This window comes from Cryptomeria japonica, chromosome 6, assembly GCF_030272615.1.
Source record: "Cryptomeria japonica chromosome 6, Sugi_1.0, whole genome shotgun sequence".
NCBI classification, from domain to species: Eukaryota; Viridiplantae; Streptophyta; class Pinopsida; order Cupressales; family Cupressaceae; genus Cryptomeria; species Cryptomeria japonica.
Window position 1 is genome coordinate 444,439,154 of NC_081410.1, and position 24,380 is coordinate 444,463,533.

Sequence of the window (24,380 nt, forward strand, 5' to 3'; positions counted from 1 at the left end):
TCTTATATTCCTTCTTTTCTACTTCCTTGTCTAGTCTTGCCTTCATGGAAGCAATTGAATTATCTTCGTCTTCAACTTCCTGTTTCTTGGTAGTTGGTCCTAAACTGATTGTAGTGATTTCATATTCATGGAGACCAATATCTCTCTTTGCCTTGTTTACTTTTGGCACTGCAATTTGCACTATCCTGCAACTGGCTTCATCTCTTTGGATGGTGGATAACCTTCTGGTTGGCTTCTTTGTGGCAACCTATTTTAACCTGGCCAAGATATATGTCATATCATCCTCTTCTTGAACTTCTAATTATTGTGTCTTTACTTTCAATCTTTCCTTCAACCAATCAGGAACAGTGGGCTCCTCAATGCCTTCCACTTCCTAATTGCCTTCTTCACATGTGATACTCGAAGGGCGGAAATCATTCCTTCTTGAAATTCACCCTCCTCAACATCCATTTCATTGTCTAAATCCAATACTTTTGTGCCGGTAGGAGATGGAGGTTGCTCATCTTCTTGATGGATTGACTCTACATTTTCTCCATGAAATGGGGAAGGAATTTCCATCTCGGCATGTTTGTTGATGTGGCTGAACAAGATGGTTCTAGCCTTTGTTTCTTCTGAGCAGGTCCTTCATTCACAACTGCCTTCCCTTTCTTTTTAGCACTTTCGATTGGCCTGACACTTTGAGATGCCTCAGCGTTTGAAGAACATTCTTCCGCTTCACCCATCAAGTCATAAGTCAAGGTTATATTTCTTTGTCTTAATCTATGACTTTGTTGATCAACCCACCACCTGGAATATTTCATAACTGGTTGTATCAAGGTGGTCAAGTCTGCATTCTCTGGTTCTAACCATTTGATAGGAGAAAGTGCATGCTCATCAAAGCTAAACTGAGTATATTTTGCATTATCTTCCAGCTGATCTGGCACAAGGAAAGGTTCAGCCATTTTGATCAAGCTTACTAGCAATCTGGACCATAGTCTTTTCCTGATGTCAAACTCATCTGCAACATTTGCCCAAAAATCCTCTATGTCCACTCTATGTTTGAATCTTTATCCATTCACTAATCCAATATTGTTGTGAGGATCATAATTAGCTCTGGATCAGTAGAATGTAAAGGGATACCACTGCATTTATAGCCTAGCACTTTCAATTGCATGTGATGTCGGACAAGACTCCTCCATATTAAGGATATAGTTGCCTTCTACCTTATTCTTTTGAAGCTCTGATATGTTTCCAGTTGTTTGAGAACTTCAAGTAGGACCATCACGTTGGTTGGATAGATCAGAAGTCGGTAAGGACGGTCGTCAAAACCTTGAACACATATATGTAAATTTTGGAAACTGGATAAACCAAGATCCATACTTGCTGATTAAACTTTTTGCTTTGGGAGATAACCTTTAGTGAGTTCCTCCTTGTAATGTCCTTGTGATGTACATCAGGAATGCATTATTGACTCGCTTGAAATGGCTTTTTTCCTTGAGTTGCAGCTGCAGGTAACAGTCATAAGACTTGAATTCATTTTCTCCATTGCCAACTACGCCTTTGTAGATTAGTCTGAAATATCTAAAAAATTTGGCCAATGAGTAGATAATGTAGGAGCTCATGTAGAATGACTTTGTCTTCTCCAAATTTATCAACTGTTCATGAAGATTGTTGTTGATTATGCAGGACCAAATGAACATCTTGACTCCTGAGGTAATTTCATCAATGATAGTACATTCACATTTCAAATGGCGCTCCTTGGGGGTTGCCCATTACCCTATTCAACAGTATGATGATATCACCATATTCTTCGTTCAAGTATGGGCGCAACAGATTCTTTGGCACTTTCCCTTGGGGTCTTTTCTTTTCCAAGCATAATTTGCTAATATTTGTCGCACAAAGTTCAGACTGGTCATCATAGATCCTCTTGGTATCTTTTTTAGTCTTGTAGGAGGTTTTATTGTAGTTTGGAATTCCAAATGTCTCTTGAATGGCTAACTTTAAAAGATTAGGTAAAACCCTTCCATCAGGTGCAATGATCTCTCTTGATTGTGCGTTGTAGTGTATAGCACACTCAACTATCAGCTCAGCACATTCTTTAGCCAGAGGAAATCTAGTTGCCTAGACGATGTCATTTCTCATCATCCAATAATCAATTGGTGTCGGTAGGTATCTATCATGCCCGTACATTCTCTTTTTGAATTCTTATAAGTCCACATGTCCAAGGTTAGTGTCTGTGAGATTCTTCCATTTAGATTTGATCTTGGATTCTGACTGTACTCCTTTGTTGGCAAATTTCATTGGTGTTTTTTCTAGAAGATGCTCCTTTGGTGGTCATTAACCTGCATCACACATGAAAATTCAATATTATTTTCAAGACAATTCGCTGATTTTAATTCTGATTTTAGACCTTTTTACTTGAAAATTTCACTTTCAGTTTGTCACAAAGATAAATTTCTGCGAAAAAGCAGACTAAAAGTGAAGAATTTGGTCTAGAAATTGATGAATTTTGAGAGAAATAAAACAGAATAATAGAAGAATTCGGTCAAATTCAAATTTTGGATCATTGAAATTGCTCTGTGACTGAAATTCACCTTTAATTCTAAAAATTTTGCCTTAAAATCAGAAAAAGCACTTTGTTCTTGTGTTTCAACACTTAAAAAATCTTACTCCTTCAAAATTCCTCTTCAAAAATCAACTTTCACAAAAATTTGAGAGAGAAAACTTCTTCTCAAATGCTCTCCAAATTTCCAACCTGAATAATGAATTTTGAAAGTGACTAGTTGAAACTATATAGAGTTTAAGGATTTTAAACTTAGAAGCTTCATATTTGTGGTTTTTTTGTTTTTTCTAATTTTTTATTATTTTTTGTGTTTTTATGTTTTAAATCTTTCCGAAATGGAAAGTTTTATTTCTCTCAAAATTTCATCCTTAGCTAAAAAAAAACAGGAATCTTCTAGAACTTTCTCTCAGATTCCCAAAATTTTCTTGAATTTTTGAAAATCTTTCTAAGTGTTGAAATTATTTTCATAATTTTTTTGGAAAATAATTAAAAATATTTATGTGTCAAAATTTATATTCCAACCCATTCATTGATTGACCTTTGATTTCATGGCAAGTTGATCTTCATGTTTGATCTTCAAATCTTGGGCGAATTTTCCATTTGGCTTAGGCATCTTCATACATTCCATTTATGCCCAGCTTGAATGTTGAAGGTCTATGTCTCATCTTTTTTGTGTTTGATCAAATTTTGAAGGTGTTTGGACAATCTATCTTGGGAAATTTTAATTTTCTTAGGCGGACTTTTCATGTTTTCATTGTCAATGTCTTGCTAGAGAGGGTGGACTTTGATCATGTCTTGGCAAACTTTGATTTAATCTTTATCCCCTTGGGCGGAGTTTGAAACCTTTTTGCGATGTCTTTTATGCTTTTCCAAGCTAGGTGAATTTGGATATTTCATTAGCCATTCATCCAAGGCGGACTTTGTGACTTCTTGGCACATATCTTTTATGGGAAGGTGAACTTGGAGGACTGTTGGACATCTTAATGTGAGCGAACTTCATGATTCATACGCCATCTACCTCTTGCTTTTCCTTCCTTAGGTGGTTTTGATAGATGCTTTTCCATGGCGGACCTTAAGCTTGATTGGAACTTGCTTACTTTGGTGCAATTTTTACCTTGCCAACCTCAACTCCTCCTAGGCGGACTTTGATATTCATTAGCCATTTGTCAGGGCAGACTTTGTGACTTCTTTGCCATCTACCTTTCATGTGCCTAGCGGACTTCATGCTTTCTTGGACAGGGTTGACTTTGAATGCCAATGGACAATCTCTTCATGTTGTTAGGCAGACTTTACCCCTTGTCTTGCCACCTTGGTTTGATGCTTAGGCGGACGCCATGCTTCATTGGAACTCCTTTTTTTTACTTTTATCTCTCATATCTTTGCCAACTTTGTTTCACTTTTGGTGGACTCCAAGAAAGTCTAACCAAGGCAAACTTTGATCATCTTATGCCAAGGCGGACTTTGTGGAAGTCAAGCCAAGGAGGACTTGAGTGTTTCCTTGCCATATTTTTATATGTTTGATCAAACTTTACTTCCTTTGAGACAAGGCGAAGTTTGGAGGTGCACAAGACATGATTGTTTTTAGACAGCCAACTTTCTTTGCCTTGAGCGAATTTTGACCTTTATACCATGAATTTTGATCTTCCAAGTTGTTGTTGTCACCTGCTATGTCAAACTTGGATCTACCATATCAATGCTGGATAATCTGGAACAAAACCCTCATTAGGGTTTTACCTTGCATTTTGCACTTGGAGACATAATTTTTCAATTCTGAGGACATGGGCACTGATCATATGGCTTATGAAGTGATCTTCTAGAACAAAACCTTAATTAGGGTTTTTACCCTGCTTTTTACACTTAAAGACCAAATTTTTTTATTCTAAGAACATGGGCACCGAGGATATGACTTGAGGAACAAAACCTAATCTCAATTTCAAAAAAGCTATTAAAAAAAAAAAAAACATAAAGAAAAAAGCAAAAAGCAAGCCAAAAAAAACTGCTTCCCAAATTGTGCCCAAAGTGCCAAAAACAAAACTTTCTAAATTTAGAAAAAGGCAAAAAAGCATAAACTCCTAAAAATAGAAAGTTGTCAGAAATGAGCCAGAGCAATTGTGATCCTCGTCCTTCAAACCTTCTAAGCGCTTTGACAACGCTCAAATATGATTTTGAGCATGATTTCTTTACTTGGCTCGAGATGACTTCAAAACTCTAACTCAAAACTCTTAGAGAAAATGGATTTATGAAACTGTCAAGCTAGGACAAAACCCTAAAAAGCAAAAACAGGGGGTCCCCATCTAAGATGGGGCGATGTGTGAAATAGGTCACAGCAGGTCTCAAATCTGATGTTCTTCAATATGTCAGGGAGTGTTTTGTTTGTCAGCAGAACAAGCAAGAGCATACTTACCCTACTAGGTTGCTTTAGCCACTTCCTATTCCTGAGAGGAAGTGGGAATGCATGTCTATGGATTTTATTACGGGCTTGCCGAAAGCTCAAGGGAGAGACAACATTTATGTGATAGTTGATCGGTTGACTAAGTATGCACATTTCTTCCTGATCACGACTACCTATTCAGCTACATAGGTAGCAGATCTTTTCTTTTGTGAGGTTTTCAGATTGCATGGGTTACCTTAGAGTATTGTCATTGATAGAGACAATAGGTTTATGGGTAACTTCTGGCAGGAGTTATTTAGACTATGCGGGATAGAGCTCACTCCGAGTATTAGCTACCACCCCCAGACTGATGGGCAAACATAGATTGTCAACAAATGGGTAGAGGGATACCCACAAAACTATATTTCTAGCCAGTAGAAGGCTTGGGTGAAGTGGTTGTATCTTTGTGAGTATGGCTACAATTCCACTCACCACATGACTATCTACATGACACCTTTCAGAGCTTTGTATGGCTATGATGCTCCTAGTTTCCTAGATTTATTGTTGAGCGATTGCAAAGTATCGAGTGCTAGGGACTTGTTACAGGAGAACTAAAATATCATGAGAGCTCTTCATGAAATATTCAGAAGGCTTTGAATCAGCAAAAGCAATATGTTGATCAGAGGGTTGAGCAATCATTTGAGATCCGGGATATGGTGTATCTGATGTTGCAGCCCTATAAACAATCATCTCTTCGGAAGAAGAGCACAGAAAAACTCAAACCACGCTATTATGGGCCATTCAGGATTATTAGGCGAGTTGGCGAGGTGGCGAGGTGGCTTAGATTTACCGACAGATAGTAAGGTTCATAATGTGTTCCATGTATCTCGCCCGAAGAAGCCGTTGGGACAACATATAGCTCCTCCTTCATACCTACCACCCCTTGATGATGAGGGGAAGTTAATATTAGTAGTTGAGGCCATCTTGGAAACTAGAGAGCGTCATCTTCGAAGGCAGGTTATCATGGAAATCTTGGTTAAGTGGAGAGATCTATTGACACATGATGCTACTTGGGAGAGTGAGAGCATTTAACAACATCCAGCATTGAGTTTGCTCGAGGACAAGCAAATTCAGGGAGGGCGGACTGTAATGCCCCCCCTGCCCCCCCTCTAGTCAGTATCAGTTGTTGATGGGTTAGCCTATTACTTGGGACTCTCATAGGCCAATATGTTTGGATAGAGAGTCTCAGTGGCCATTAATGGAGTTTGTTGTCACTCCTCTCCTTCAGTTCAGTCTCAGTTTCAGTTTCAGGCCTTTGCAATCAGTGTGTGGGCTTAGTTGAGGGACCTACTATTTATAGTAAGTCAATTTGGCAATGATGCTTTTTTTAGTCGGGGTACCTGGACACATGGGGGTTATACAGTGTTGACCCCTGCTTCAGACGACACGTCAAAAGACTAAATATTGAGGGAGATATTAATATTTCCAGTCAAGTTATTTAATTAACTTATAAGGATGTTATAAAGTCATAATTTGACTTTATAAAAATTAAAAGCCACTTAAAACATTATAAAGTGATTATTGAATCACTTTATTGAAAAAGGATGCCCAAAAAAGTGTTTTAAAACTATAGAAAGTAATTTAAAATTGCAAAGGAATTCATGCCTTTTAGAGGTATATAAGGCAAAGCAAGTCGACCTCATGGACATTGTTGATTATTTGACATTGCGTGGCTTCTCTATGGTTTTATCTGAGACAATGATTTCAAAGGTTTTCACCATCTGAAACGCCTCCTCCTTTTTTACCCTGTCAGCTCCATCTTGAACACCTAGCTCTGTCAGGGTCTCCCATCCAGTTTCAAGCGTGGAGAATTCAATCCTTGGACTTGGGCGTGGGAATTTGCCCGTTTCCCTTATTGCCTAGCTTTATCCAAAATTTTCTAATTAAATAATCTAAGGACCTCTAGATATGTTATTTGTAATAGATTTACTTGCAGCGGTTACTTGATTCATAATATAGTTGCAGTTGCTCTATTCTGCTTGTCTATTCAGTTTTATGTGCAATTCTTGCCTGCTGTACTTCTATTTTTTATTTAAAATTATTCAAAAACCATTGAAAAACACAAAACAAACAATATTTAGCATCACAGGGAAGTTACAACCAGCAGGGTTCCTACAAATAACACTAATACCTGACAGTGTTAACCAAAAAGATTGACCAGATCCTCACATGCCAATTCTTGTGCTTAAATCAACCACACCATCAAACAAGTGACTAACAAAAGAAGTTAAGACAATAAATTTGTTTGGCATGTCAATAATTATTATTAATTAGTTATAGTAAAACAGACAATAGTATTAATTTGCTTCTATTGATATCAGTCATCCTTCCTTCTTCCATATCCTATCATCGACAAATTAAATTTAATAGAGACGTAAATTCCAAAGACAACTTCCCAACTAAGGCAGCCTTTGATGCCAAAGAAAGCGTGGACTCAACTCTGAACGTGATGATTATTCAAACTACAGTTCTCAAGTTAACGTTTGTAATCCTGTGGAAAATGGCATTGATCCAAACTGCCCCCTTTTGCAAAACAAGAATCAATTAGTTATATTTTGGCGAGGCACATCTCCTAGAGACTTGTGATCTAGGTTTCTAGATGAATTTTTTATGTTCTTTCCAAAAAGAAATTCCTGAAGTGGAGTTGCTTGGTGACTCTAGATGATAAGCATTATTTACTGGAGTCACAGGCATGTGTTTTTGCTCACTGCTCCTTTCTTCTTGCCGAAGTTAAATTGTTGAGCAATTTTTCAAAATGATATTTCTCCACTCAGTCTATCCGTATTGAAGCTATTCAGATAATATTTAGTACATTTTATTAAACCACAGTTAAGATGGATATGTAATAATTTTGACTCCGTAAGCCTTAAGCATGGGTGCAAAACATCGGGTGTTTTCTCTCCTTGCTTATTCAGAAAGGGATTTCGCTACAAATTCTACAGATATAGATGTAAATTATTAATAGAGAAGTAATATAAGTGGCATTTCTTCTTCAATTCTTTTTTAAAGATTAGATAAATTCCTTACTCTTCTTTCTTTTATCAACTTAAAACAAATTTCTCTTGCTTCTTGTATAAGATAGTAAAACCAAACACTCCTTCATATGATGTGTGTTTTCATGAAAGGAATACGTCCACACTAAGAGACGCACATTTTCAACCACCAACATACATCCCTCTGCAATAGACATCACAACCATTTCACGAATAGGAATCGAACACATACACTTTGACTAGCACTATAACAGTTATCCAAAATGTAGAGAAACTCAAAAAAATAATTCCAAATATAGTGATTTGACGCAAACATAGAACTCCGGTTCTAAAATATAAACCAGGCACAAGAGTCTCACGCAATTCTTCTGCTTGAAGGGATTAATGAACAGAAACCAGTTCTCTACAAGCAAGACAGGTTAAGCAAGTGTTAGTGAACAAATTGAGCACTGTCTCAGACTACATATAAATTACTTAAAAGCCTTGAATCACATAAAGTTCACATGAATATAAATTTCTTAAAAGCCTCGAATAACATAAAGTTCACATGAATATAAATTTCTTAAAAGCCTTGAATCAAATAAAGTTCACATGGGTACTAGAACTGCAAATTCCTGTCACTAGTTGATGGTTATACAGACAAAAGTCATGGTACAAACTCATGCAATAAACTAAGATTTTCTAGGGAGAAAAGCTTTACGTAAGATTGTAGACTCTTTGATTGTATATAGTTCTTGACAATAATTAAAAGCTATCTTTAGTAGTATGTTTTTTATGTAAGTTGTATTAGGACCTGTCTTTAGCCAAGAGGGGATATATTAATCTTGTATATACAGTTTGTTCCAACTATTCTGGCTGTACTCTTTCCCACTCCTGGCCTTCGGCACTCCCTTATGAGCATTCTTAGATCTTGCATCAGCCTCTTCACAGTGATCGATGATGACACCAGTTACAACTCCATGTCTGGTCCAGTCCGTGATACTCAATAAGACCTCCTCTCTCCAGTACTCCTCAGCTTATGTTCTTTGAGAATCTTGTTCCCCCTACTTGGCTATTTGTATGGGTTTCTTGATCACCTGTGTTGATGGTCCCCTGCTGTTTTGTATTTCATTTTTGGTTCTTGCCTCTGTGGGGCCTCTCTAGGATTCTCTTCTGAGAACTTTCTTTGTAAACTGATGCACTCTTGACTCCCATTAACCTACTTTTGGTCATCCATGGGCATTAATATAATTTCTTTATTTCTTTCCAGATATTACACATTGCCAATAGACACAAGTCATCATTCTGTAAGATAGGAGATTATCAAAGCAGACGTGAGCATATCACCGTGGAGTTATTCCATGCACTAAAAGCTTTTATATAAATGTAATGATCCTTAGAGTATTCCTGTGTTATAGATGATGGTCTTCATTTCTATGTTCTGTGTGTTCTGTGATACTACAACTATGTGTTTAGTAAGTGATTTTAATGGATAGGTTAGTCTGTTCGAAGAACTTTTCCCTCTACAATGGTTCATGACAAAACTATGAACTTACCTCCAGAACAACAAATATGCATGCCATGTGCACAAAAACAATGCTAAATTGAATAGTTATCTGCCACTAATGCATAGAAGATTGACTGGAATTACTTAAAATCAGAAGAAATTCAGAAATAAAGTTCCACTAAAATCCATTGTTTTACATTGTCGACATAAGAAAATACAGACCTCCTCTATGAGACTAAATCCCAAATCTACAGGAATCTTAAAAGGCAGGTATAACTTTGAGCTTACACACAGAGAGGTAACTAAAATCTGATGAACTAGAGAATCCAGTTTCTAACCCCCATCATCTGAAGCCCTGTGCTAATCAGCTGAAATTATGCAGGCTAATAACAGGTATTCCTCCACCATACCACAGACCATAACAAACTACTCTATTGACATCCAATATGTTTATTTAACAGAATATCAAAGCACCAATATACTGTCCTCTTTTACTGTTGATTGTTTTCGTCTCTATCAACGAGCACCTTTTCCTCTGCAGCATCCATCAACTCCTCAAAATCCTTTGATTTCCCTAATATTATTTCAAACTAGGAAGTCGAGGCAGTAAAAGCAGTCAACCCCACATCATAAAATTAATAGAGAAATAGAAACATTCATTTCATTGACAACTGTAGTGAATTTTACCTTGGCCTTCTGGATCGGTCTGCTCCTTGTCTCATCTTTAATATCAACCGTTGAGGTTAAGATTCCTTCACAACAATGCTAATCAATTTAGTAGCTTAAAAATTTACTTCAACACACACACGCATAAACATGCATAAAGAAACCTGAATGCCTGAAAAAGAAAGTTAATACAATTAAAATTTCTCAAGCTATCTATTCAATCAGAAAAAATATTTTGTAACAAAAATATAATGCATGGTAAATTAATTAAAAAAAACAAATTAAAACTGAACTACAGAATAGTGTATGATTGGAAGACTGGATGAAACTTACTTTTTTCTACAGCCAGACCATTATTTTTCAAAATTTCAGCTATAGTAACAACTGTGGCAATAGCTGCAGCAACAATAAAGATGACGAATCAGCAATTTTACAACTTCAGCTTCTAAAAAATGTTCATTAATTAATATCTCTACTTTTTTCTAATTTGTCACCATACAAACAGCAGATAAATTATAATAGAATTCTGCACTACGGTTTCTTTTCAATGAATGTGTATGTACCCTTTCCTAAAGCCGATAGCTCCACTTCATCACAATGTTTCAAATACCTCTGCAATAACATCATAGTTAATGAATAAGAGATGGCAAGAAATGTAATTCTCAAGCACCCAACATACACTTTACGGCAATACATCCAACAGAAATAAACATCTGTTAAATCATAGAATAAATCAATGTTTCTCCTGAAACATCCTCGTGATCTAAATTTGTTTATAGCTGACCAGCCTGGTGACTCCTCCCATCTAAGTGATAAATGTATTAAAATTTAAGACCTCTTAATATATAAAAACAAAAAACATAAAACTATTGAACTTGAACAGCTTGATATTTATGTCTTAGTATACTTAATGTAGCCAAAAACTTACACGAACACACATCAAATTACTGACAGGACTAGCAGGAAAGCCCACTACTCACGCTTAATCTAATATACCTAAACATGTGAAAGTGGAAGGAAGTCAGACTATCAGCAAGGCCACTATCAGAAGGGATGGACAAGATGTGCAATCCATTCCCCCTATAATGGTAAAATTAATATTGTCAAGGAGAAAGCAAAATCGTAGTACCGCACAATCATTTATAATATCAATAGCAACAAATTACTGCTCCAAGCAAGTCCTTGCAAATGTCAGTGACACGATAAACACTAAATTTTCTTTACAGAAGGGCATCAAAATCAATTATTGAAGAAAAAATAGAAGTTAAAGCCTTTCATCGACTAATTGCTCATCTACTCAAAATTACTTGCCAAGAAAAACAACTCTCACTAGTTACAAATCTCTAAAATTCCTTAGATCCAGCAAGTACCTACAGTTTTTTTATACATAGTTGACACAAAACCTCAAAAAATATCATAATATGCAACAAGAAGCTTGTGTTTTAATCTCAAACCCATTTCATGGGATAGTTCTAAGACATTTTTCAACACACTTGTGAAAAAATATGCAAAAGAGAAGAACTAGAGAGGACAGGTAGCCACATCAGCTAATGCATTTTAATATTTTATCACATTAGTCACATGAACTAGTGTACTTTATTGAATGTTTTACATGATCAAATCAAGCTTACATATATTCTCTAAGTAGATCTTTATTCTCTTCAAGGCTTCATGTAGAAGCACTTCTTCTATAAGCTTCATGGCTTCTAGAAGGAATTCAGGGCTTCATGTTTCAACATATTCTTATTGCATTTGGTTTCTTTGATCACCTCCAATAAATCCATTTTTATCGCATGCCAAAACATTGGTTGGGGAATCATCAAGGCTTGGTAATCTGTCTTTCTAAAATGGAAAAAAAGAAGTCACCTTCAACTCCTTAGTGACAGCCCTCAGGATAATCACATTTTTAATACTTATGACTATCAAGGGGATGTTTGTAGCTGAAATATTGAGCTCTTGTCACTAAAGTAAGAAAGGTGTGTTTGACAACTTCTCTTTCTTACTAAATGAAATGTCCAAAATCTAGTTGCACATATGACAATGATATTGATGATTGTCCACGTCAAATATCAGTCTACCAATCCATGATAATTGAGCAATCCATCCTTAGCCAAGTTTGCCTCATGTCCTTCATCAACAAACTCACCTTAGAATACTCTTTATCAAGGAGGGTGCTCTTTATCAAGGAGGGTGGTGTGGACTCTGAAGTTCATGTTCTCTAGGGAAAGCATATCAGGCAATGGGGCAATGTGTAAAAAGGTCACAACACATTCATAAATTAATTGTTGCACACCATTGGACAGTTTTTTCTTTGCCTATGCCATCTCATTTCATGGGCCATGTTATCCCTACCCTTAGTCCTGATATGCCCTCCCTAGAGACCATAAACTTCACACCACCCCAAAGTTGGCTAAGGATGGGTTGCTCAATTATCATGGATGGGGAGATCGATATTAGACATTGGCGAATCATCAATATCATTGGCATATGTGCATCTTAATAAGAAATAGAATTTGTCAAGCACACCTTGCTTACTTAAGTGACGAATAGAAGGCACCATTGGCCAAACATTTTGTGCCTATGCCATCTCATTTCATGGTGGGAGGGTAGTCAGGGCATAAGAAATAATGAAGAAGCCTTGTTGATGGTGAGGTTACTTTGATGAGTGAATGGGGAACTCATGAAATGGATGAAGTGCTACAATCAGAAAATTAGAACAAGTCAAGTCACTTCCAATGACTCCCCAAATCCATGAACTTGTTCACTTTCACTTCCAGTTGATGCCTAAATCCCCAGCCAGCTTTTCTTGGAGTTACTTCCCACGACCCTCCAAAAGTCCAACCTGCTTGGCATGATTCCACTTACCCTTGAAAAGTTCGGACTTCCTTGCTCATTTCCACTTCAGGCCTAAAACCCCAACCTGCCTTCACATCAACTTCCTGTGGCACCCAAAAAGTCCAACCAACCTTGCATTTCCAATTGGCTATCAAAAGCCCGACTAGGATGTGCATGCTCTTCATTTTGTTGAGATCAATACTTGGTGAATTTGAACACTTAATGTTTTGAAGGATAATGTTGCTTGAGATTGGCAGAGTCTGCTAAACGCCTTGAATAGTTCATTGAGCAAGTTATATTGATATCTTGAAGTCACTTCCAATGACCCTCCCAAATCCACAACCAGCTTTTAGGCCACTTCCACTTGGCACTCAAAAACCCAGCTTGAGGTCGCCTTAATGAATGATGTTAGTGCCACTAGATATGAGAATGCTTTCAGCGTTTAAACGTGCAAATGACCAAAATGATAAAGGGATGCAAATGGTTAAGGGAGTCGGTTGTTACTTCCAATAGGGGTCAAAATCCATGACCACCTTATGGTCATTGTCAGTGACACCTAAAAGGCCCAATCACCTTGCTGATATTTCCAGTTGCTCCCAAAATCCACAACCAAGCATATAGCATTTCCACTTAGGGATCAAAAGCCTGGCCTACTTGAGTGCACTTCCAGTGCCCCTTGAAAAGCCCGGCCATGTTTGGATGATTTCCACTTGGCCTTGAAAGGTCCGGCCTAAGATGCCAAGAAGAATATATTGCCTTCTTGCCACCTTAAGGAAGATAAGGTTTCTTTTATGAAGAAAGGTAAGAATGATTTTAACATCTGATCAAACAAAGGATTGAAGGTGATGAATAAATGAAGGAAAACATAATAGCAAGAGAGGAAGTTACTACTTCCACTTGGGGCTCAAATCCACGGCCTGTCTTGGTTGCACTTCCACTTGAGGTCCAAAACCCTGACCTTCTCTAAGACACTGCCAGTGCCCCCCATAACCCTGACCATTAATGATCACTTCCACTTGGCCATGAAAAGCCCAGCCATGTTGCACTGTCAATGACCCTTCAAAACCCCAGCCTACTCTAGGATATTTCCTATGGCCTCCCAAATCCATGGCTTAGGTAGGTAATGAATAGCAGCAAGTTTGTAGACCACTTGATGGAATCCAAAAAAGCAGACCTACAAAAGGTGGAGTCTCAGACTGAGAACATGGGCAATCAGACTTCAAAGATCGGTGAACCAGACCTGAAATCAATAAAAATCAGAAGTGGAATAGACCTAAAATCAGATAAATCAGTCCTAAATCATTAACCTTAGTGGCAGAAGTAAACTTTTCAGATTGAGGAATTTGATTGACTGTGTAAAATTAGTAAGTATTTCTTACAGCTTGCGATGTAATAATGTGTTATTTGCCTCTTGCAGGTCTGATTGCAAGTGAAGGTGAAGTTGTGGTAACATCACCAGGGCAAGGATCAGCATACTTCAAGGTTGAATCAACAAGAGCATCAAAGGTGTAGACATGCACGGGAGAGAAGGTAGTGAATGAAAGGAAACAAGCACATGGAAGAATGGAGAGAAGACATTACAATTTGAAGGGATCAAAGACATTCACAGTGATGGATGTAAGAGGGGGACGTCACATCATGGAGGCATCAAAGAAAAACGCTACAAGGCAAAGAATAAAGATCAACGTCAAAAGGGGGGCATACAACTATCTTGAATTTCCTCCAGATATCCACGAATCATTGCCAGTATAGCAAGAAAGTAATCTGAGATGGAAGCTTCAAGGCGAAGCTGATCAAGTCAGGTCAGATGATGCAATTTGGGAATAATTCCCACCATAATCTCATTCCCTCCACCATCACTGCAGGCACTTGGAAATGTTAAGTATCAAGAGATATGCCTCAATCACAAACACTTGTGATGAGTTACAAGGAGCAAGTAGCTAAGGTGGTGTTGAGGTCATCACCTATCTATTCGCATCATTCCAAGTCAAAGCATCCAAATTCAATCCACTTGACTCATCCAATGAGGAGGATAACTACCACAAGTGGGCACAAAGTTCGATGTACCTAACCTCATCATTCATTGGTCAATCATTCAAGGATGGACATGTGTCCTATTTGTTGTAATTTTATCATTGGTCAAGCATTAAATGCTATGTAATGGGTGTAACAAACCCTAATTAGGGTTTCTATCTTTCAATCTTGGCCATTGATGCGGATTTGATCCTGGCCATTCAAATTGTATAGAGAGCACAATATAAGGCTTGCTTTCATCATTTGTAAAGGTTGATAGTCAATAGTTCAATAGCAAGTAGATTTTTTAGCAGATGGCTAGAGTAGATTAGAAGAATTTTAAAGAGTTGTTGCTTTGCTGCTGCCAAAAATAATAAAATCATTGAAGTGTTGGTGACTTATTGTGTTTGGAGCATTTGCTTGTTTCTTCATCCTTTTAAGAGATAACTTAAAAAACACAAAAAAATAGAGTAAATTTGCTTAAGCATTTTAGATGAATGGAAGATCCATGTGCATGATTGATGGTGAAATTCATATGTTCACACTACTAGTATTTCGCTGAATGTGAAGTATCTTGCGTAGTCAACTGAACTCCTTTAGCCAAACTTAATTTTGATTGTACTTGCTCATTAATATGCATCCTCTTGATGGTGTCTATGTCCTTGGTAGTGATTTGAATATCATATGCTTAACTTAGAAGATCGCACTAGCTTTGTGGAGTTGTTCCTCGCATGTCAAACCAAAGCTTAGTTGAATTTCACTTGAAATCATCCATCGTCCTTGCATTCTTAGCATTAGTTTAGCATTCCTCAACCCTTAATCCTTTTGCACTTTTTATCAAGCGATCATTAGTAGTTGTAGTAGTAGGAAAAGAGATTCATTGCATATCATTTGAAAGATTAGAATCATAAAGCATTCCTTGTGATCAAAAGGTTCGTCTCCTAAAGAACAACTACATGAGTCCCCTTGGAAGAGCAGCAATCACATTAACCATTGAAGTTATCCACAGGTCAATACCTAACATATATAAACCTTGGAGTCATCTCAAGTGATCCTAGCACTCATCATTTGAGAAGATTTTGTTCAAGAGAGGATAGAGTATTCAATACTTTATCTTGTGTTCGAAGTGTCATAAAATGCATATCAACAATATGTACATACTACATACACACACACGCACGCACACACATTGCTTACTAGTAAGAATAATCAAGGAGTTCCTTTGTTAAAAGAAGTTGGTTTCTATTGGTTTTGGAGTACCATGGACTTGTACTTATGATGATTTAGGGCATCCTAGGGAAGAAGAGGAGCTTGCATGTAGGTGTCAAAACTAAGTGCTCCCATTTAAACATGTTAACCACTTGTTATAGGAGGCCAACACACCAATTGTTGTAGCAAACACATCTCTTCCTCATTGACCATCTGTCCACCCCCTAAAAGAACCAGCAAACATGTCTCCATGCATGCAATTCTTTAAAATTGAAGGGTTTCATCTATTCATTTCACCTGCCAAGCCTTAGTTTGCATGTTCACACTCTATAAATGTGGAAAAAGCTATATAAATCAAGTTTTAGGCTTTAGCATGGTAATTGTTGTCAATCTGAACTACACCCTTTGTTAAATTCCAAATCCAATTGCTTAGTGAAACATGGGAATGGCTTGAAGGTGTGGGCCACTGCTAAATGAAGCCAAGCCTCCAAATACAGGGTTGGTTACCTCTCTAAAATAAGATGGAGCAATGTTGGTCCAACCTAGCATTGAGTAATCTTACAACTAACCCTATACTAACAATTTTCCAAGGAAAAGGGGAAAGAGGAAAACAAAAATGAAAGGAGTGATGCATCAAGATTAGAGTGTGATTCTTCCTGCTGAGGGGATGCACAAGAAATCACCAAAATCATCCACACAATTCTCTATAGTATCATTTTCTAGAGGTATGCATAGAGGTTGAAGTTTGACAAGGCACTAAAAGAGAATAGTCATCTAAAAATAGCTTTGAAAACTAGAATAACACAACATACACACAGAGAAGATAAAATTCACTCATACATAAAAATAATGAGAAAACTGACAATTTTCTTATTGATACACAGTACACAACATACACACAGAGAAGATAAAATTCACTCATACATAAAAATAATGAGAAAACTGACAATTTTCTTATTGATACACAGTACACACATAGAGCCAATTTACAGCTCCAAAAGTCTTTTGTTCTTTTGGTTTTGCATTGATTAATTCCCATCATGCTTTGGTTCCTTTTCCGAGCTCACGCAATTTCACAAAATCGGGGGTTGGGTGTCATGTCCCCACTATGACATGTCACATCAGACCCAATATGAAATAAGTCTAAACCCTAGGCATTTAAAGTAAAAGGGCAAAAATAATATTATTATGGCTGACCCAAGTTAAGCCCCAATTATGGGCCGACCTAGGTTTTATTGCATTTATATTTGCAACTGGATGAGGAAGGCCGACCAAGGCAAACGGAATTTAGTTAAGAGAGCGATTTGTTATTTGGCTAAGAGGAACATAATCTTAATTAAGAATAAAAAGGAACCAAAGGCAAAGCAGGGCCAACCCTTTTGGAAGATTGCCTTCCTTAAGGCAAGTCCTCCCTCCTCATAGAGATGCATCCCTTGGCCATATTTAATTGGTATATACTATATATAGAAGCTAAAGCAGGAGGTTAGAGAATAGACAATGGAATATGATTGGATTTTGAGCAGTAATAAGCAGAAGTGAATAGGAAGCATGCAGTGGACTTATAATAGATATAGTACAAACATGTGAGCAGATCTGAAGGTATTCCGAGAAGACCTTATGAGCAAATAAAAGTGCAGATACATGAGGTTTACAAGTGAAGATCTATGAAGTTCACCTGAGCAGTGAGAAAAAGTGGCGGGTTAATGATAGAGCCGACTATAGCAAGAAGAACAATGATAACAGACGTTAAGCAGCACAAATAAAAGGGTTGTTAAGAACAAATAAATCAAAATGTGCGATTATAATTATGACGTGTTAATGCTAAATGAAAGAACAGTGATAAAATGAAAGGCCAAACAGTCACGATGGAAAGGGTATGTCTCACAATGAAACAAGATATTAGAAGAGGCCATTTTGTGAGATAAATGTTGGGAGGAAGATATGTGAACTATACTGGACATACACTAATATATACCTGAGTATAACCAGCAGACCTGATTTATATAAGCAGCATAAGGGGGATCAATCAAGTAGGAATCTGAACTAATAATATTCATCCTACAGTCCCTGTGCATTATATAAGTGATTGGGACTGATGCATAATGCATAGATTCTGATCTGGTTGAATTGTTATCCACTTCATAGGTAGTAGGAATGTATGCAGATAATCTATGGCTTCTAATATATATAGATATACATAATTAATGATGATTCCTTTAAGCTTATAGTCAATCCACCATCCCATTATGGAGGGGAGGTAGGACATATGAGGAGGGCAAGTAGCAAAAAGGTCCATTCAAGTAGTGGTAACCACAAGTGTGGCTGGGAGGCTGAATAGCAAGTGCCATTAATGAGCTCCTAGGCTTGATGGATAGGCTCAATGCACCTCGTATGATCTCTCAGGTGCTTCATAGTGTGGATGGAATGTTGGGAAAAGCCTTAAACGAATCTCACATGCACATTATGTAAACTACAATAATGATTAAGATAATGTTCCTAACCCTAGTAGGAAAAATCAATTTTATATCTAACATGATTAAGGGGTTTCAATCAGGACCTAATTGGTAAAGGATATCTCTATTTCATTTCTTAGTTTAGTTGGGATTATGATCTAGGGCAAAAACTAGGGCATTTACAAAAGGGGACATTACATTGGGGATTTGTCGCAAACCGAGAACCCTGTTGGGAGTTCTAATGGTTCTAGGAACCTCTGAAACTCATTCTAATATCCCTTTCTGAAGTTTTACCCAAAATTTTTACTTTTCTCTTTGAGTAATTTGGTCAAACAATTTGTAGAGCTAATTACTAATATGAAGAGATATTTGCAATGTGGTGAAAGATCCCTAATGGATCCCCTTGCTGATCTACTGTAATTTTTAAAATAATAAACTATATTTTCCTGTGATTTTGCTGATGGTCTTATAGAATAGAGAGAAGTTGCAAAATGTTTGGTTTCTTTTTATATTTTTTTGAATATATAAGCAAGTAATGAATAAAGAACAGCAAATAAGGAAGGAAGCTGAAACAAGTAAGAACATTCAATTAAATCAGAATTGATACAAATCGTACCAGGCAGATTTCTGATTTATAATATCCAGATTATTCCCTACGCACTGGGGATGTGCTTACAACCAATAATGGCGCCAACTGAAGGGTAGATGATGAACACAAACCAAGAACACCAGCTATGGCTGAATGAAAGTCTTCACCACTTCCAGCGTAAAGTGTACCTGCTGTAATGGTGGCATCAAGCTGAAACAATCACGCCCCAGCTGGGAAATTCAACCACCCTGCTGAAACCCTCACCAAGAAATCTGAATCTCCACAAGGAATAGCGCATACACTCTGACCAATAATGTCAATGCCAAAATCCACTGCCAATCAATAGCTGAGGGCTACGTCCCAGCCAGTACCAATCATGGGGTTTGCGTCCCAGATTGAAGAATTGCTCTACCAGAGCAATATTGCACCAAACAAGTTTTCAATATGTAAAAGATAATGAGAAATTAGGTTTCCTTCTCCTTATATCTCTTTCCTTCCAATTGAACCCTAAAGATATATGAAAAGTGAGCTTTAATATAAAGTCATATTTCCCAATATTGGGCGCCCAAGTATAGAAAAAACACCACTTTTTCAATATAAAATAACTCCAAGCGCCAAAAGGACCCTGGCAAGTGAAAATCATTTAGAAAAGTTCAAGACCTTTCCAACGAGCTATAACACATGGGCATACGAATCCAGATGAAGCCAAAAACCCCTTATTACTCCGAAATGGCTATAGACATAGCCTTATTTAAAATATTAAAACGCTAACTTAGGAAATATTTAAATATATTAAAAATATAACCCATATAGCTACAAAAAGCTCGAAACACACCAAAAGCCTAAAACTGAACCTGTCACCTGTCTGTGACTGATGTCGGAAATCATGGATCAATTGGCAGTCTCATCCCTAAAATCTAGGGATGCTCCTAGAAACTAGGAAACACACCCAAATCTCCTAAAATTGAAACCAAGGAATGGTCTCATGGAACCCCAACCCTGGATGCTGTCATAACCTCCTAAAAGTAGGAAGAGCCTCCTAAAATGTAGGAACTGCCTCCTAAAATCAAGGAACTGCTCCAAACTGGTCTACTACTGCCAGAAACACCAAATCCAAACACTGAATATCCTGACTGATTCTCTATCCACCATTGCTAGCCTACAAGACAACATAATAGGCTAGCTCACATGTCTCTGCTAGACAGAGCTAAAGAGGGGACATGACAGTCCTCCCCTCTCGGAGATGCTTGCCCACAAGCAACTACAAAGCTGGATGCTGCAAAATAGCCTCTCCCTCCCAAGTGGCGTCCTCTATGGGGAGACCCCTACAACGAACCAAGTACTCCCGAATCACCCTGCTCCTCAGTTGGCATTCCCTCTCTTCCAAGATCTCCTCAGAAACCAACGTCAGCTTACCTTCCTCATCCAAGGGAGGTAGATCGGGAGATGCTAGAATATGTTGCCCCAGTGCCTTTTTTAGACAGGACATGTGGAACACATTATGAATCTGACTGCCAAGTGGTAACTCAATCTCATGGGCAACCTCTCCAACACGCCTGAGAATCCTATATGGCCCGTGAAAACGAGGCTTGAGCTTCTCAGCTCCACCCCTTTTAAGGGTGCTTTGCCAGTAAGGCTGCAGACCTAGGAAAACCATATCATCCACCTAAAATACCCTCTCAGTCCTGTGTCGATCAGCGTAGACCTTCTGCTGATTTTGCGCCTGCTGCAAATTCTCCCTGAGAGATCTCATGATATCCTGGATCTCCTGTAACCAATCCTGTGCCAAAGGAGCCCTGCTATCACCTACAGCCAGATCAACAAAAGATAATGCATCGTAACTGTAGAGGGCTCTGAAATGAGTCATAGCAATAGACATGGTGTGTAGTATTATAACAATACTCGCCCAAATACAACCAACGCACCCATGCCTTCTGTTGTCCTGCCACATAGCTGCGCAAATACCCCTCAACCCACTTATTAACAATCTCGGTCTGCCCATCTGTCTGTGGGTGGTAGCTGGTACTAGGTGTCAATTTCGTACCTGCGAGCCTGAAAAGTTCTTGCCAGAAAGAAATCATGAACCTGCTATCCCTGTCACTCACTATGGTCTTGGGGAGGCCATGGAGTCTAAACACCTCTCTGAAAAATAGCTCAGCTACCTGAGATGCTGTGAAATCAACTGCAATAGGAAAGAAGTGGGCATATTTAGTTAACCTGTCCACTACGATGTAGATACAATCTTTCCCTTGAACCCGAGGAAGACCTGTAATGAAATCCATAGAGATCACTGTCCACTTCTATTCCGGTATAGGTAAGGGCTGCAACAAACCAGCAGGAAAAGTATGCTCAGACTTATTCTACTGGCACGTCATACAGTCACGGACATGACGTAGAACATCATCTTTGAGACCCTTCCAAGAGAATCTCTCTTGAACCACCCTGTAAGTCTTACCATACCCTGGGTGTCCTGCGGTAGGAGTATCATGGTAAGCATGCAAAATCTCTTCCTTCAACTGAGAACCCGAAACAAGATATACCCTGCCTCTGTAGTAAATGACATCATCCACCACACTATACCTATCATCCAATACCAATCCATCCATGATCTCACAAGCATGCTGATTTTTGGAGTACTCAACTAAAAGTTGAGCCTTCCAATCTACTGAAATCTCACTCAATGGGCATAGGGCAGCAAGTGATGGTTTCCTAGAAAGTGCATCAGCAACAGTATTATTCTTTCCCTTAATGAATTCGATGTCAAAATCATAGGCCTGGATCTTGCTTACCCATTTTTGTTGACGATCATTGAGCTCTGTCTGATCAAGGAAATACTTCAAACTGTTGTGGTTTGTTCTTACCACGAATTTTCTGCCAACAAGATACTGTCTGAACTTGGCTAATGCATGCATAATAGCCAACATTTCCTTATCATATGTAGAATACAACTTCTCATTATCACGCAACTTCCTACTCTCGTAAGCAATGGGATGTCTGTTCTGCATCAACACCGCTCCAATGCCCACACCTGAAGCATCACACTCAAGTACAAATGGCTGCGAGAAGTCAAGGAGTGCCAAAACTGGACAAGTGCTCATAACCTCCTTGAGTCTATCAAAGACCCCCTATGCATGTTCTGTCCATCTGAAAGCTCCTCTCTTTGTGAGGTCTGTCAGGGGTGCTGCCAATTGAGAGAAGCCCCTCACAAATCTCCTGTAGTAAGCACATAGACCGAGGAATCCACGTAACTCAGTAATGTTCCGAGGGCAGGGCCAATCACGAATCGCCTGAATTTTCTCCTCATGCACCTTCACCCCATCAGCACTGATCACATGACCCAGATATAAGACCTCTCTAAGTCCAAACTCACATTTGGACAACTTAGTAAATAGAGACTGACTCTCCATGATGCTAAGTACCTCCTCAACATGTCTGAGATGGTCCTCCCAAGTACGACTGTAAATCAGGATATCGTCAAAGAACACTAGAACCAACTTCCTCAACTGCTTGTTGAAGATATGGTTCATACAGGACTGGAAAGTGGCTAGCGCATTGGTAAGGCCAAAAGGCATCACCAGAAACTCATAGTGCCCATAGTGACAGCGGAAAGCAGTCTTGTGTACATCCTCTGCTCGTACATGAATCTGATGATAGCCTGAACGAAGATCAATCTTAGAGAAGTAGATAGATCCATGAAGCTCATCCAACAACTCATCAATGCGTGGAATAGGATATCTATTCTTGATTGTCTTCTTGTTCAATGCCCAGTAATCAATACACATCCGCAGAGTCCCATCCTTCTTCTTAACAAGCACCACAGAAGAAGCAAAGGGGCTAGAGCTAGGGCGAATGAAGCCCATGTCCAACAACTCATGAATAGTCTTCTCAATCTCATCCTTGTATGCTCTAAGATGACGATACAAAGTGGTAATCACTAGCTTAGCTCCATCCTCCATCTCTATCCCATGCTCAAACCCTCTATCTGGAGGTACACCAGGAGGTATGTCACCAAAGACTCTGCCATGCTAGTCCATCACCAATTGAATATCAACATGAAACGCCTTGCCATCCTGAGGTGTAGGTGTTTTGGACTTCACCAAACAACGTGTAGCCCAAATCACATCATCATGTCTAATAATAGTCTCCATCCTGCGCGAAGACACCTCTTTAGGTCCACCGTCTGAAGCTGCCCTCAAAATTATCCTCTTCCCGCCCGACAGGAACTCTAATTGCATGCGGTGGTGATCAATAATATACCTCCCAATACCCTGTAACCACTGCATGCCCAAAACCACATCATAGTCCTCTAGAGGTAGAATATAAAAGTCATTTGTCAAGGTATAATCCCCCATCTGAATGCTAAGCTGTGGAATCCTCCTAGTACAGCCCAAAACTACACCATCCGCAACCTTCACTCCAAAACCATCAAATACCTCAGACTGTAACCCACACCGCTCAACCAACTTCTGATCAATGAAGTTGTGAGTGGCCCCTGTATCTACCAAGCTCATGACTCGCTGCCCCAGTAATGTACCTTTCAATCGAAAGGCATGAAATCTGGGATAACTGGAAAGGGTAGCCATAGTCACTTTCGCTGCTGCCAAAGGTTCAGGAATGTCTATCTCCAACTGCGGTTGTTCTTGCATAGTCTCCTCTGGGCTGTCCTCAGTATCAGTGTCTGGTATCTCCTCATCCCCAAACTCGGATGTTACCTCAATCAAGTGAACCTTGCCCTTACCCATGCAACGATGTCCGGGTTCCCAAGGCTCTTGGAAGGAAAAACATAGTTTCTTCCTCCTCAATTCATTCTGTGTCTCCTAGTCCATCCTAGGAGGTCTAGCTGACTGTCCATCTCTAAACTGTGAGGTGTTGGCCTTCTGTGGAGGTCGTGAGTCTCTAAAAGGTTTCTTATCTGTCTGATAAGTAGGAGTGGTATCCAACCTCAACGTCACATCTATGGCGTCCTTAAGGGTGGTTGGATTGAAGGTGCGTACCATTCCCTTAAGCCTGTCCTACAGTCCCTCAATGAATAACATAACACTACGCCTCTGGGGCATGTCAGGCACCATAATTGCAATACGCTGGAACTCATTGACATAAGCTTTTGCATGCCCAGTCTGTCTCATATGTGCCAACTCCCTATAATAGAGCTCTGTGTCCTTA

General features: G+C 38.7%; 1 protein-coding gene across 4 annotated transcripts in view; it reads right to left on the bottom strand.

The window, feature by feature from the left end:
- Positions 1 to 8,004: 8,004 nt before the first annotated feature.
- Positions 8,005 to 24,380, bottom strand: part of LOC131037554 (uncharacterized protein At2g34160) — a 52,839-nt gene continuing 36,463 nt past the window's right edge. The window contains exons 2-6 of one of the 4 annotated variants that reach the window (XM_057969750.2): positions 10,682 to 10,730; positions 10,452 to 10,514; positions 10,140 to 10,204; positions 8,326 to 8,369; positions 8,015 to 8,150 (exon numbers count right to left, since the gene is read on the bottom strand). In XM_057969750.2, the coding sequence (XP_057825733.1) occupies positions 8,129 to 8,150; positions 8,326 to 8,369; positions 10,140 to 10,204; positions 10,452 to 10,514; positions 10,682 to 10,730 (243 nt within the window). In that variant the 3' untranslated portion in view covers positions 8,015 to 8,128. Of the gene's footprint in view, positions 8,370 to 9,549; positions 10,043 to 10,139; positions 10,205 to 10,451; positions 10,515 to 10,681; positions 10,731 to 24,380 lie in introns of those variants that run through there. The other 3 variants (XM_057969751.2, XM_057969749.2, XM_057969748.2) reach the window with 3 other exon arrangements.